General features: G+C 40.3%; 1 protein-coding gene across 4 annotated transcripts in view; it reads right to left on the bottom strand.

The window, feature by feature from the left end:
* tanc2b (tetratricopeptide repeat, ankyrin repeat and coiled-coil containing 2b) overlaps positions 1 to 14,056 on the bottom strand; it is a 90,013-nt gene that overhangs the window by 66,215 nt on the left and 9,742 nt on the right. For all 4 annotated transcript variants that reach the window (XM_077501580.1, XM_077501582.1, XM_077501581.1 and 1 more), the window contains exon 2: positions 671 to 778. In XM_077501580.1, coding sequence (XP_077357706.1) covers positions 671 to 737 — 67 coding nt within the window. In that variant the 5' untranslated portion in view covers positions 738 to 778. The remainder of the gene's footprint in view (positions 1 to 670; positions 779 to 14,056) is intronic.

Below are 14,056 nucleotides of genomic sequence, written 5' to 3'. Positions count from 1 at the left end.
CAATGCATATAAACCAGTTATAATTGTTAATAACAATATTGAGGCACTTACTTGGTAATGCAAGCACACATTGATCGCTTCACAAGAAAATTAGGTTCCCCTTTATCTGACAATTAGCATCGATTTTAAACATAGAAGGCCAAAATATCCCTCATGAAAATGTGATTGTACTAATAAACTAGCCACTAGAGGGTGCTAGAACTGCACAAATGGAAATCAACCTGACGTTTTTTTAACAAATGTGTTTCTTTTAAATATTGTGAACATGACGACGACGATATTGTGGCTGTTTTAATATCACGATATTGCCCTTATTGTAACATCACTACTATTTATTGATAAGATTTGTTTTTTTATAATTCAAAAAAGTATATTTAAATTTTTTCCTTCAACAATCTAAACTAATTTGGGCTTCCGACGCAAGTATGAGCTTCTTGTGTGTCGCCCCACCACGCTAATTAGCCGTGCAAGTGCTCGTCAAGACAAGTCCACCTTCAACCCCTTTTCTCATTTTCCAATCAAGCCATGCCACAAGCTCTAATTGTCCTGTCAGGCGGCTGAGACCCACTAGTCCGCCCCGTCCCCATGGCAACATGAGAGGGACGTAAATTCAACTCGGGATTTATGAAAACGGTCCAAGCGAAATAAACTCGAAAGTCATTTGACTCACCGCTGCCGCGACTCTTGCGGTTGGCCTTGCCCCCTGTGAGCAGCATCTTCAAGCTGTTCCGGAACATGGTGGGATGGCCGGATGAGTCGGACCGGACCGCACCACAATCTGTGGAAGAGAATGATTTGGGTTTTTTTGATTGATTATGCCCAAGCATGCTTGGGTTATTTAGTCGTCATGCCTGTAGAGGGCACAATTCATTAAGTTTGCTGCCTAATTTGGGTTGTCAGAGAACTCAAAAGAGACCGGTACATTATATTTCATATTGTAAGATAAAATAATAGTGAAAATAGTTGTATAGGTATGTTTCTATACGTTTCCGTTTTGCAGAAATTAACATTAGAAGAGAGCTAAGTTTCATCAGTTTTCACAAATCTCTTTAAAATTCTAAGTAATTGAGCTTTTTTTGTACATGGCCCTGGTTGATCTCCTTTGCTCTGCTGCCACCTGCTGGCCGTTTGTGTAATAACTACCATTTCTGCAACCGTTCTTTGCAGTTGAGAGGCTGCATCAAAGCCTTGAGTATGCTCTAGCATAAGAAAACAAAAAACAACGTATAAATACGTCTTTGGGATACTTAAAACATTTTTTTAAAAACGTATTTACACGTTATTGGGAGGAAATGAGTTAAGTAGCGTAAATCAGGGATATACGCCAGTGCACTATAGCAACCCAGCAAACCGTCGCGCCTTTGTGGCGGCCATGTTGGTCGGGGGCACTTGCCCTTGAAATTTGGTTATTTTCATGAGGTTTACTTTATATATTTATATTTATATTATATTATACTTATATATTTTTTTTTACTTGTGTTTTATGCATTCTTAACATTTTAGCTGTGATCCATTCTTGATGATGCCAAACCCTAATTTTTGATCTTTGGGTCGACTGTGACTCATTTCGCTGTGGCAGGTCACAAACGCGGGTCCAAATCAGACCGTCGACTTCATCCAAGAAGATTGGCACTGGTGACTGGAAGCTGCGATACGCAACAAGGCAGTAATCCGAACAGAAGAATAGCGGCGTTGCTTGGAATGCACGTGAACGATGCATGATGACGAGAAGACGGAGGAGGCGGCCATGCGTGCAAAGTCACTGGAGCGACGTCAACAGACATTTGAATTTGCTCGGCTAACGGTTACAAACGTTGGGGAGCTTCTTTGTATTCCGGTGAGAAGGAGATGCGAGAGAGGAGGAGGACGAATGCTCATTCCCACTCTCTCCGACCCGGCGTGCCGGCCACGTGAGGGAAAGCCAAGAAGCAGCACGCTCGGGCGGGCGAAGTGCGTCAGCGGATGCGGACCATCTCGGTGGCGCTGGGCAGCAGCATGCCGCAATAGACTTTTTTTTTTTTTCTTAATTGTAGATTATTTCAAGTTGCTTTTTTCATTCCTATTGTGTAAAATGGTCATCAACACGAATAATTGGCAAGAGAAGTGATCAGATTAATTGCACATTGTGAATGCACGTGATTTGTTTTGATTTTGTGGATTATTTCTAGTCATTGTGTTCATTTTAATTGCAGAAGATGATGGTTATCTAGAATAACTGGCAAGGGGATAAATTGCATCATGAATTACTATGTTAGGACAATTACATTATTGTAATTGAATGGCCTATGCAGGATTTTTTTTAATTTTGATTCTGTGGATTATTTCTGGTCATTTTTATTGTGCAAGGTGGCTGTTATGATGAATAACTGCTTAAGAGGAACAATCACAATCATTACACGTACATTGTGTCTGCATGAATATTATGGAGCATACAATGAGCTATTTTTTTTGACTCTGTGGATTATTTTGACTTGTTCTGTTTATTTCTATTGTGAAAGGTGGCGGTTATTCAGAATAACTTTCCAGTAAGAATTGCATAACAACAATTGTACGACGCCTTTGGATTCAAATGTATGTGTCATGGATTTATTTTGACTTTGTGGATTATTTCAAGTTGTTCTATTTATTTCTAATATATAGACTGGTGGTTATCAAGAAAAAAAAATTATTGACCAGGCGTGTCATGCAACTATTTTGATTCGGTGTACGATTTCTAGTTTTTGTTTACTTCTCATGTTCTCTGTGGATTATTTCTAGTTATTCTGTTTATTTCTATTGTGCACCCGTGTGTCACCGAGCATGCCTTGGACTATTTTTTGATTCTGTAGATTATTTAATTTATTCTTTTTATTTCTATTGCGCAACATAAGAATAAATCCTGAATAAAAATCACATTAAGTATGTGAAACATAAATTGCACACATAAGACATCATTGGTTTATTTTTACGTTGTGGATTGTGCTATTTGTATTGGGCAAGGTGGAGCTTTATCAAGAATAACATCACATTATAGCATGTCATAAAGTGTGTGTGACCGAGCATGCCATGGACTCATTTCCACTGTGGATTATTTCTAGCAGCTTTGTTCATTTGTGCTACTACTAAATAACTCCGCCAAGGAGTAATTGTATTAATAATGTGACATGTACTATACACTGCACACATGACTGATCCTGTCATGAACTTATTTTGACTGTGTGCATAATTTCTAATCATGCTTCAAATGATTAGTCAAGAAACAAGTGTCATACGATAATTACTATGTTGTACATCAGAGCCAAAGCATGTCAGACGAGAACAAAAGACATGCAAGCTTACAGCAGGTGCATGCAGACGGCCGCCCGCCCCCCCAAGGTCCTCCCGGCTGCCCCATCCATTAATTACTAAGCTTATTTACAATCAATAAAGCTTCTTTAATGGCAAAGGGCACGTTTGCAGGGCGCCCCCATTGGATTTATCTCCCGTTACCCCCATGGCCTGCAAATTAAAAGTCACGTGAAAGGAACACAAGCACACGCAATCGGGACAGTTCGCCAAGACGTCATAAAAGAGCGAATATGCCAACAAATCGCATCGTTTTGTTGTTTTTGTCATCTTATTTTCAGGCAAAATGTTGCACTGACAAAGCATCTGAAATGCTTTTTCAGTGTTCCGCGACATATGCTAAAAATTGTATTTGCCTCAGTTCAAATAAATGAATAAAAACAAAAATGTTTGGAGATGGTCAAAGTAAGAAGGGAGGGTGTCGAAAAACACAGGTGCCATTAAACGTTACTTTAGTTCATGAAAACTAACGAAATAAACTAAAATTAAAAAAAAAAAATAACGAGATAAAATAAAAACGAAAACTAACAAGCTACATTTTATGTTTACAAAACTAACTAAAACTAACTAATTATAGCAAACGTCCTTCGTTTTAGTCTTTGGTAATTAATTTAATAATGCATGAGCCTTTGGGGATGATTTCAAATGTGATTTTTAGTAGATTTATTTTGACGTTTGAAAGTATGTCACACAGAAGTGACGTCATCTTGCAGCAGCCAATAGAAAAGCACCTTCAGATGACATCACACCCATGGTGATTTTTAAATATTGTGAACAAGTAATACACATTTAAAAAAAAAAAAACTAATACTGAAACTAAACTAAAACATAACAGAAACCTAAACATAAACAAGGTTTGAAATCCTTCAAACCGAATTATAAAATACTCAAACGCAGGCTTGACCACCTATTTTAAAACCCTAACCCTGATTTGCAAGCTTCAAAAATGTTGTCTGTTTCTTAGCCAAGCTGAGCATTTGCTCTGCTGCAATTTTGCTGAAAGCTAATTGAAATGAATAACAACTTACATGACCTAACAACACAGTCCGAAAATAAAACTCTCAATCATCAACTCATTTTCCTCCAAACATGCACAGACATTAAAAGTCACACGCTGCACGATAAACACACATACATTAGAGTCGTTGGTAATAACACACGTTCAGTGTAATTTAATATCCCGCTGAATTATTGAACGTGACTTTTTGCCTCCAAATACTGTGAGGCAGTCGCAGCGTTTTGTTTTGTTTTTTTTAAAGCTCTTTTGTTTGTCTTTTTACGAGCAGTGGCGAACGTGTCAGTTTGACGGACATTTTATTACTGCTAAAAGTGCAGATAAAGGACAACGCTTCCAAATAAAAAGTGTGCTGCTGACGCATGAGAATCAATGTCAGAGGACCATCTGTGACCAACACGCAGAAAACCACATTTGGCAAAGGGTTCAGTTTCTTCCGAGGTGTGTGTGCGCTGTGCTGACAGATGTGTGCTCGACACGCACGCGCACACACGCAGCGCGGTACATTTAAAAAAATGCGAACTCAAAAAAACCCTAACCCAGATTTGAAATCCGGGTTTCAAACTCAAACCTTTGGCTTGAAACCCTAACGACTACTCAAACAATAAAACAATAACCCCTTCTTCAACCTCTAACCACAAAGTAAACCCCTTATTGAAACACTATTGTTGATTTAAAACCGTAATTTCAAACCATAATCTTGGCTGTAAAACTCTAATATACATTCAAACCTCGGTTTCCGAACATAATCCGTTCCAGAAGGCTGTTCCAAAAGGGATTTGTTCGAAATCCAAAACAATGTTTCCCATTATAATTAATGTAAATAATTTTAATCCGTTCCAAGTCGGAAAAAAAACTTTTTTTTTTCTTTTTTTTTTTTTTTACTATTTTACACCATAAACTGCACTGTATACTGTTTACCATAAATAGAAAAGGGTTGAAATAGACACTGTTTTATTTTAATAGAAGATATATCCTAGGTGCTATTAAATGTTATTTTAGTTAACTAAAACTAATGGAAAAAACAAATTCAAAACTACAATTTCGTTAACGAAATAAAATAAAAACAAAGATGCTTTTTATAAAAACAAAACTAACTGAAACTACATTTTAAGTTTACAAAACTAACTAAAAATAAAACTAATTATAGCAAACGTCTTTCGTTTTAGTCTTTGGTAAATAATTTAATGCGTGAGCCTTCAGGGATGATTTTAAATGTGATATAAACTGGAATAATGGTGTTGTGCCCATGGTGTTTATTAAATATTGTGCCTAAGTAATACACATTAAAAAAAAACAAAAAACAACAACAACAAAACTAAAAACTAAAAACTAAAACTAATACTGAAACTAACCAAACCAAAACTAAGCATTTATTAAAGAACTAAAACTAATAAAAAACTAACAGAACCACCCTGAAAACTAATTAAAACTAACTAAATAAAAAAAAATCTCAAAACGAAATAAAAACTGAAATGAAAAATTCCCAAACTATAATAACCTTACTGCCATATTACAAATAAATTGGTTTATATACTGTAGCATTTTTCTAAATATACAAATAAATTATTTGTACAATTTTTAGGACGAAACACAATTTCTCTTCATAACATTATGTGGCCCTTCTGATTTTCTGTATGTGGCCCTCAAATGAAAAAGTTTGGACACCGCTGCTTAAAACTAACAAACCTGCTCTAAAACTAATTAAGACTACCTGATTCATAAAAACAAACGCGAGATCAAGTCTTAATTAGGTATTGAATTCATGTTCAGATAGATTAAACAAGATTAATCCCGCTCGTAAATCCGCCCGGCATGACGCGCGCTCGCCGCTACACCTGCTGGGCGGCGAGGGTAGCGCGACAAAAGCGGCGCTCGGCTGACGGACGGAAACCTAATTGAAAACGTTGCCTTTCGCCGCCGAGGTGTCGGCCACGTCCGCTCGTTTGCATATGAATTTAGCGGAGGCCGGCCGCCCTCGTGCTGCTCTGAACAAACACGGCAGCCGTTTAAGAGGGGGAGGAGGGGGGAGCCCTCGTGAAATGGGGCGGGAAGGTCACCCACGCCAATGGCAGGTAATCGACGGCGACACGCATTTGCATGAAGATGTTTCATAAAGGAGCCACGGCCCTGAATGAGTGTGAGAATTAAAAAGATAGCGGAAAGGAGGCGTACAATTTGCAAGCATCCTCTCTCGGTGTCCGAAATACGCAAAATGGAGCTGAAATCACTTTGACCATGGACGTCAAAGGAAAGGACTAAAACTCAAACCTACTTTGGAACCCTAAACCAGGCTTGAAACCCACAGTTGGAAGCCCTAATCTAGCGCCAAAACGCTATTTTTAAAACCCTAACATTGTATTTAAAACCCCACTTTTTTTTTTTAAACTATAACACTGGCTTGCAACCCTACTCTAAAACCATAAAGGAGTCTTAAAGCACACCTTTTAAATCTTAATCTGGGCTTGAAATCCTTATTTGTAACACTAATACAGATTTAACTCATTCACTCGCCGCCATTTTCATATTTCGCAATCCCGTTCGCTCCCGGCTGTTTTACTGGATTTTGACTGATTTTGCAAGGCCCACAGAATATTGTGTTCTATTGCTATAAAAGCATGGAAGCTATCAAAAGAAAGATTAAAGTCTCTTCTTTCATCAGGGGAAAAAAAAGTATGTTTCTATCCGTTTCCTTTTTGCAGCAATTAGCATTAGAAGAGAGCTAAGTTTCATCAGTTTTCACATATCACATCATGATGTGATGTGATATGTTTTCACAAATCTATTCAAAATTCTCAGTAATTGAGCTTTTTTTTCTACATGGCCCTAGTTGATCTCCTTTGCTCTGCTGCCACCTGCTGGCCGTTTGTGTAATAACTACCATTTCTGCAACCGTTCTTTGCAATTGAGAGGCTGCATCAAAGGCTTCTGTATGCTCTAGCATTAAAACCCCCAAAAAAAACAACCCCCCCCCCCCCCCCCAAAAAAAAAACCAAACAAAAAAAACGTATAAATACGTCTTTGGGAAACTTTAAAAAAAAAAAAAAAAAAAAAAACGTATTTACACGTTATTGGGAGCAAATGAGTTAAAGACCTATTTTGAAACCCTTACTATTATTAGAAACCCCACTTTTGCCTTGAAAGCCTACTTTGAAAACTGATAACCTGAAAATAGGGCTTTTAGTTGTAATGTGTTGTCCTCTTATGAATCCACGATGTAGCATGGCTGCGTAACGACGAGTGGAGTGCAACGAGAGTGCCGTGCAAGGGCGGCAGTACCTCCGGGGTCTCGATGAGTGACAGTGACATGGGGGATTAAAAAGGGCAGCGTGGGAGTGAAAATACATCGTAAAGGACTCGCTTTTCCACATTAGACCTCTGCAGATTGACGACGCAGATGAGCTAATTAGCACGTTAGCCCATCACAAAACACACACACTGTTTTCATCATTGCAGGCTACCATCAATAACTTAATCGGTAAAATCGATGAAACACTAAGACTTTCATGGTAATGGATTATGTTGCGCCTGTTCCGTGCTGTACCTTTTTGTCCTCCTTTGATGTGGGGAATTGTGGTGGAAAGGAATGCGACACTTTGCTGGGCCCATCTGTCCAATGGCGAACAGGCGAGGGCCGGCGCCGAGCTTTTTCAAACAAACGTGCGCATGGATGTTCCCAAAGGAAGATACTTGAAAGAATTCTCTCAGATGCTAACAGGACGGCTCTGTTTTCTGTTTACAGTGGAGAGTAATTAAACTTAATAGAGCGCGATTGAAAAAAATGACATCTCTTTCGGTGTTTTAGGGAGATTATGAAAACAAATATTACAGTGTGGGTCCGATTATGCAACGCTTTGCTTAAATTTTTCTGGAAGACTTTTTGCAAGTAAATTAACTCATTCACTCGCCGCCATTTTCACATTTCGCAATCCCGTTCGCTCCCGGCTGTTTTACTGAATTTTAACTGATTTTGCAAGGCCCACAGAATATTGCGTTCAATTGCTATAAACGTATGGAACCTATCAAAAGAAATATTAAAGTCTCTTCTTTCATCAGGGAAAAAAAAAAAAGTATGTTTCTATCTGTTTCCGTTTGCAGCAATTAGCATTAGAAGAGAGCTAAGTTTCATCAGTTTTCACAAATCACAAATTTAGCTTTTTTTCTAGCTGGCCCTGGTTGAGTTCCTTTGCTCTGCTGCCACCTGCTGGCCGTTTGAGTAAAAACTAACATTTCTGCAACCGTTCTTTGCAGTTGAGAGGCTGCATCAAAGCCTTCTGTATGCTCTAGAATTAAAAAAAAAACAACAACAAAAAACGTATTAATACGTCTTTGGGACACTTAAAACATAAAAAAAAACATATTTACACGTTATTGGGAGCAAATGAGTTAAGCATAAACAAAAGAAACATCACAACATAAAACAAGAAAATATAAAACGAAGCCATTGAACAAAATATCAAATACCACAAATTGGAGTTGTTGTTTTTTTTTTATATGAACACACCAAGTGAGGTCTTCTTCCCATCATGCATCAAGCTTTTGACATTCAACTGAGACAGACAGAGAGAGAGAGAGAAAAAAAAAAAAAAGTTCCTTTACTCATGTGACGGGTGAACATAAAAAGTCTCTCAGACTCCTTTCATGTACGACTTCGATTATAAAACTCCCCGGCAGCGGGGACTGTGCCGTGTCGAGCTTTCGAGACGCCCGGCAGACTCGTTTTTAGGATTAGACTTTGCTAAAATTTCTTGGAAGGAAAAAAAAAAAGACAATAGTCAGTCTGTATCCTGTCTTGTGCAACAAATGCAGCATTTCATCTCATAAAGTTACAATGCAAGACAAAATAGTCTGACTACTACCTTAAAAGGACGACCGAGCTTACAAAAACAACAACAACAACACATACTACTGAAACACAATTGAACAATCACTTGCCCAGCACCCTCTTCACCACTGACAAACACACACATACGCTTCCCCTGGGGAGCAAACAACTTCCTTCAGATCTCCTTCGCCAACCTGACAACACTCATCATCGTCCTCATGAAGCTTTACAGCCTGGAGCGTCTGATTGGTCAAAGCGTGACAAATCACGGCAAAGTCTGTAAACGTAATAAGCAAGCGGGATAAATTATTTTTCACATGGTTTAGAAAAATGTTTAAACGCACTTTTTGGCACCCCTGAGCAATTGGGCGATGGGCACTGAGATAGGGTACCAAAAGGGTGTGTCAATTGGTGATGCATACCCTGAAAGTCCAATTCTCGAAACTGACCTGATCATCCTGCCACAATATTCCAAATTCAGAGGAAGTATTACGAACCGAAACCGGATGCTCGGTCTTCTCTTCAGACTCTGATGCAGCAATTTTTTCAAGATGATGACATGACTCGAGGGAGCCGAGGCACGAGGACGTTATGAACTGCGTTTCCTGACCCGCCAGGTAAGCACATCAAAGGCGAGCGCACGCGCCATTCAAGGACGACGCGAGCCAGCGGAGACCTCGCGCTTATGCAACCGCACGCGCTCCCGCCAGCTGCCGTCAATCACGGCGAAAGACGGGACACCGCGGGGCGGAAGGTCCGAGTGTGCTTGTCCAGGTCACGTGTGAATTGACATGACAACTTAGTGGCGCTTTTGCACAAGAACAAGTTCACCAATAAGAATACAAAGTGGCTTTCTAGCTCTGCCCTTTCAGGTATGCAAAAAGGCACTTGGAAGTGCTTTTGTAGGATTTCGTCAGGGCACACAAGTGTATTTCAGGCAAATCCGGTCCACACAATCCACCGGTCCGTCAGCCATTTGGTACATTCACAGAAACAGAGAAGAACATTTTCAATACGCAGGGATACATATAGATATACAACAACCTCCCTTGGGGCTCATTTGGTCAAATTCTCTAGAAGAAATGAATTCAAGTACAAACCCTGGAATTCGCCCCAAAATGGATGCTTCAAACCAAAATGGATGACTTATTCCGTGCGTCCTGTCATGATTATTAACTCACTTGCTCCCAAAGACGTAAAAATACGTCCTATTTTAACTGTTTTAAGTCTCCCAAAGACATATATATACGTTTTGTGTTTTTTTTTTATGCGAGAGCATACAGAAGGCTTTTATGTAGCCTCTCAACTGCAAAAGAATGAATGAATGGTAGTTATTACATAAACAGCCAGCAGGTGGCAACAGAGTATAAGAAACATGTTGAAAAAAGGCTAATTTACACAAAATTCTCAATAGATTTGTGAATAATGATGAAACTTAGCTATATTCTAATGCCAATTGTTGCAAAACGGAAACAGATAGAAATATACTTTTTGTTCCTGATGAAATAAGATACTTTAATCTTTCTTTTGGTAGGGTTCATGTTTTTATAGCAATAGAACACAATATTCTGTGGGCCTTGCAAAATCAGTCCAAATACAGGAAAACAGCCGGGAGCGAAGGGAATTGCTTCTGTGAAAATGGTTGGGAGTGAATGAGTTAACATCTACCACCTTTCGTGTCAATGTGTCAAACCTCTGTCGAGGGCAGACCATGGCAAACTATTTTCCCAAAAGAAGAGACTAGCAAAAAAATGACAGAAGTTGTCCTAATGTTAGCAACATTCAATAATCATTTTTACAGAAATAATAGGGATCTGTGATAGCTAATAATACAAAGTTGTTAGCATGTTGTCTCTGTCCTCATCATAGCATCAATAGCTTTGTTGTAAACTTTGCATCACAAGTTGGAAAGACCCTAAATAGTAAGAAAGCAGAGACATTGAATTAAGAAGTACGTTGACGCCAATGTCCTTAGCCCATTTATACTCGGAATGACTGAGGCAGCACCGGACAGACTAAAGATTTGACTCTTGGATTTATTTCTAAGCCAATTTTACGGCCGGCAAGCTGAGAGACATCAAATGCGGCGTATTCACCAGCCTCCATCAAAAACACGATAAAAACGCAAACTTCTACTTGTTGATGACAAAGGACTTTCTTGATAGATGGCCGAATTATCCCGCAGGGCCGGTTGAGCTCTCCCGAATGTACTGCAAAATGCAGCGACGAGATCAGGAGGCTTGCCAAAGTCCGACACAATTACAAATCTACTGCGATTGTTGTCTTATGTTCATTGTTATGCAAAATTCTTGTTTACATACAGAAATAGGGACCGAGCCCTGTCGGGAACAGTGAACAACCATGAGTAATTAACACCCCCTCAAAAAATGTTTATAATTGCCTAAATTATTCGTTTTAAACTATAAATACACCACAAACTATGATCCCAAAACATCCATCCGAACATAAAATTAATGGCTTACAGATGCTCAAGGAAAAACACTAATAGGTCAATTCATAAACAGTGATACCTGAAATGTTCATTTCATAGCTCAGAATGACCAACACTGGTTCCATTTAAACCTGAGAATTGAGCCACTGAGTGGATGCAAACAAATCCTGATCGCAAGCGTTAAGAGGGTCTTACATGTGGAACAATAATCACTTCATGTGTCAACCACATCAAGGAGCTGATTGGAACTGAAACAACACATCGAGAACCGCAGAACCGTCCGAGCAATGAGATTGTCATCGGATGGTGAGCTGCTAAATGGGTGAAAGACCGAAATCTCAGCGCGGCTTTTCAATCATGTGATAAGCGACTCGTGCGATAAGAAGCTGCGCTATCTCCAATCCAATCAATAATTTCATTCAGGTTCCCGATTGGACAGTTGGCGATTATTTTTGCGCGTCTTCTACGCCACCTTATTTGATTAAGGGAGGAACAATTTGCAGGGGCGAAATTTACAAACTCGCACGCGGCGCCAGAGCAGTTCACTTCCACCAATTGACTAGTACATAAGCGTGCTGCGAGGAAGTCGATCGTCAATGCGGCACAAAAGGAGTCGGCAACACAATCATTGTGTTTCCTTGAGGGCGCACGTTCGTGTTGCTCTCTGGGTGAACTCCGCATTGAGTCCAGTAATTAAGCAGCACCCGCTGATGGGCGTCTAAATAAATTGCCTGCGGGTCCTGAATGGAGAATTCAATGAAGCCATTTTGGGATTGGCAGTCCTTCTTCTCATGAAATACCGTCCCCTTTGAGCAAATATTTGTTAAATTTTCATCCTCGTTTGCTCAAACATCCTTGTGAAGGTTTGATTATGCAAATGAGTACTAGAAGAAAGCTGATACGTTTAAGGTTAAAGAAATACAGCAGAGGCTGCATGGAAGACTCGTGGGGCAACGAGGCCTGGCAGCTGCCCCCACCACAATAGAAGTGAAGCAAGGGTTGAACACAACCTAATGCTAGTCTGCTAACAACATTTTTTTTTAGTAATTTTCTATACGTGACAGATTTTGTGCCAACTGGACACAGAGGTGACAAATCATCAAACTCTGCTGCCAGACAGAAACGGTGCCAAGATGGAAACCTCTGTAAATCGTCAACATCCCTGAATAATGGCAACTTCACTTCAAAATGTTATGATGGACAGGTGTCACAGATGTTGTAACATCTCGGTTGGTAGTTGGAGCGATCTTTCACAATTAGACACTGCACTTCGGTCAGTGTCTGTATATCCGGTTTGAATCTGGCGACAAGCTGATGAATTCCCTAAATGGAGTTTGTTCAGGTGCGACCTCTGGAAGTGGCCACAAACAACCTTCTAGGCCAGGGTTGACCAATTCTGGTCCTCAAGGTCCGGAGTCCACGCTCAGTCTTCCGGACATATGCACCTCAAAATCCAAGGACGCAGTCACCCTACCCCCCACATTCAGACACTTGTTCATCCAATCACATTCAGACACCTTCACAGCTCCACAGACAGCTGGAACCCACATAACTTCACCCGGGCAACACGGTTGCTACTCGCTTCAGTTTTATGTTTTAAAACGATCACGAAAGGAGGGAATGGATTTTTACAACTCGCAACTGTGCTCTTGACTATGTTAGGTAGATTATTGACCAAGTTCTACAAGCTCTGACTTTTCACAAGAAGGTGTCTAAGGGTGCGGGACGACAAAGGAATGAGCGGGGACTGAGCAGCCTCCTCATCTGCTGCTTTCCACGAGGTTTCCATGTTGGTAATGCCAAACGCTACTATGGGCAATTAATCAACTTCAAGGTCTGTCATTGTCTGTGGTCAATTCAACATGTCAAATCAACTAAGGCTTCTTGTATGTCGACAGACTTTAATAGGATTTTGAAAAGGCCTCTAAAACTTCCAAAACATGCAGGACTGCGGCCATCGAGGACTTGAGTTTGAGACCTGTGCACTAAACAGCTGAGATGACTGGCGCACGCTGCGACTCCAATACTTCCACTTTTCAGTCTGAGACTGCGAAAACCGTTAGGTGTAAGCCCATTTTAAGTCGGTCCAACCCCTTGCACCTTCAAGTCAGAATATGATGAACAGTCGTACTGGATTTCCTAAACTCTTGATTGGTAGCAGCAGCTGAAAAAACTCCCAAGGCCATCGGGACATTGAGGCTGCTTTTGCATCTACTGCTACATTTGACCGCTCGCTTGATCTCGTTCACTGTTGATTAAACGTCGGAGAGTCGTCCCCGCGGGGCCGCGTCGGCGTTTCTGCCGTGGCAAATGAGATACGGCTCAAGTGCGCCGCTTCGGATTAGCCTCGTCCTTTGAGCCCATTTCATTACGACTCATAAAGAGCAAGGCGTCACGGGGAATGTTGCTCGGCCGTCGCGACGCTAGCACACTTTTCTGT

The sequence above is a fragment of the Festucalex cinctus genome, chromosome 17 (genome assembly GCF_051991245.1).
Source record: "Festucalex cinctus isolate MCC-2025b chromosome 17, RoL_Fcin_1.0, whole genome shotgun sequence".
Lineage (NCBI taxonomy): Eukaryota > Metazoa > Chordata > Actinopteri > Syngnathiformes > Syngnathidae > Festucalex > Festucalex cinctus.
The sequence above is the reverse complement of the archived record's forward strand: the minus strand, read 5'-3'. Positions and strand labels throughout refer to the sequence as shown.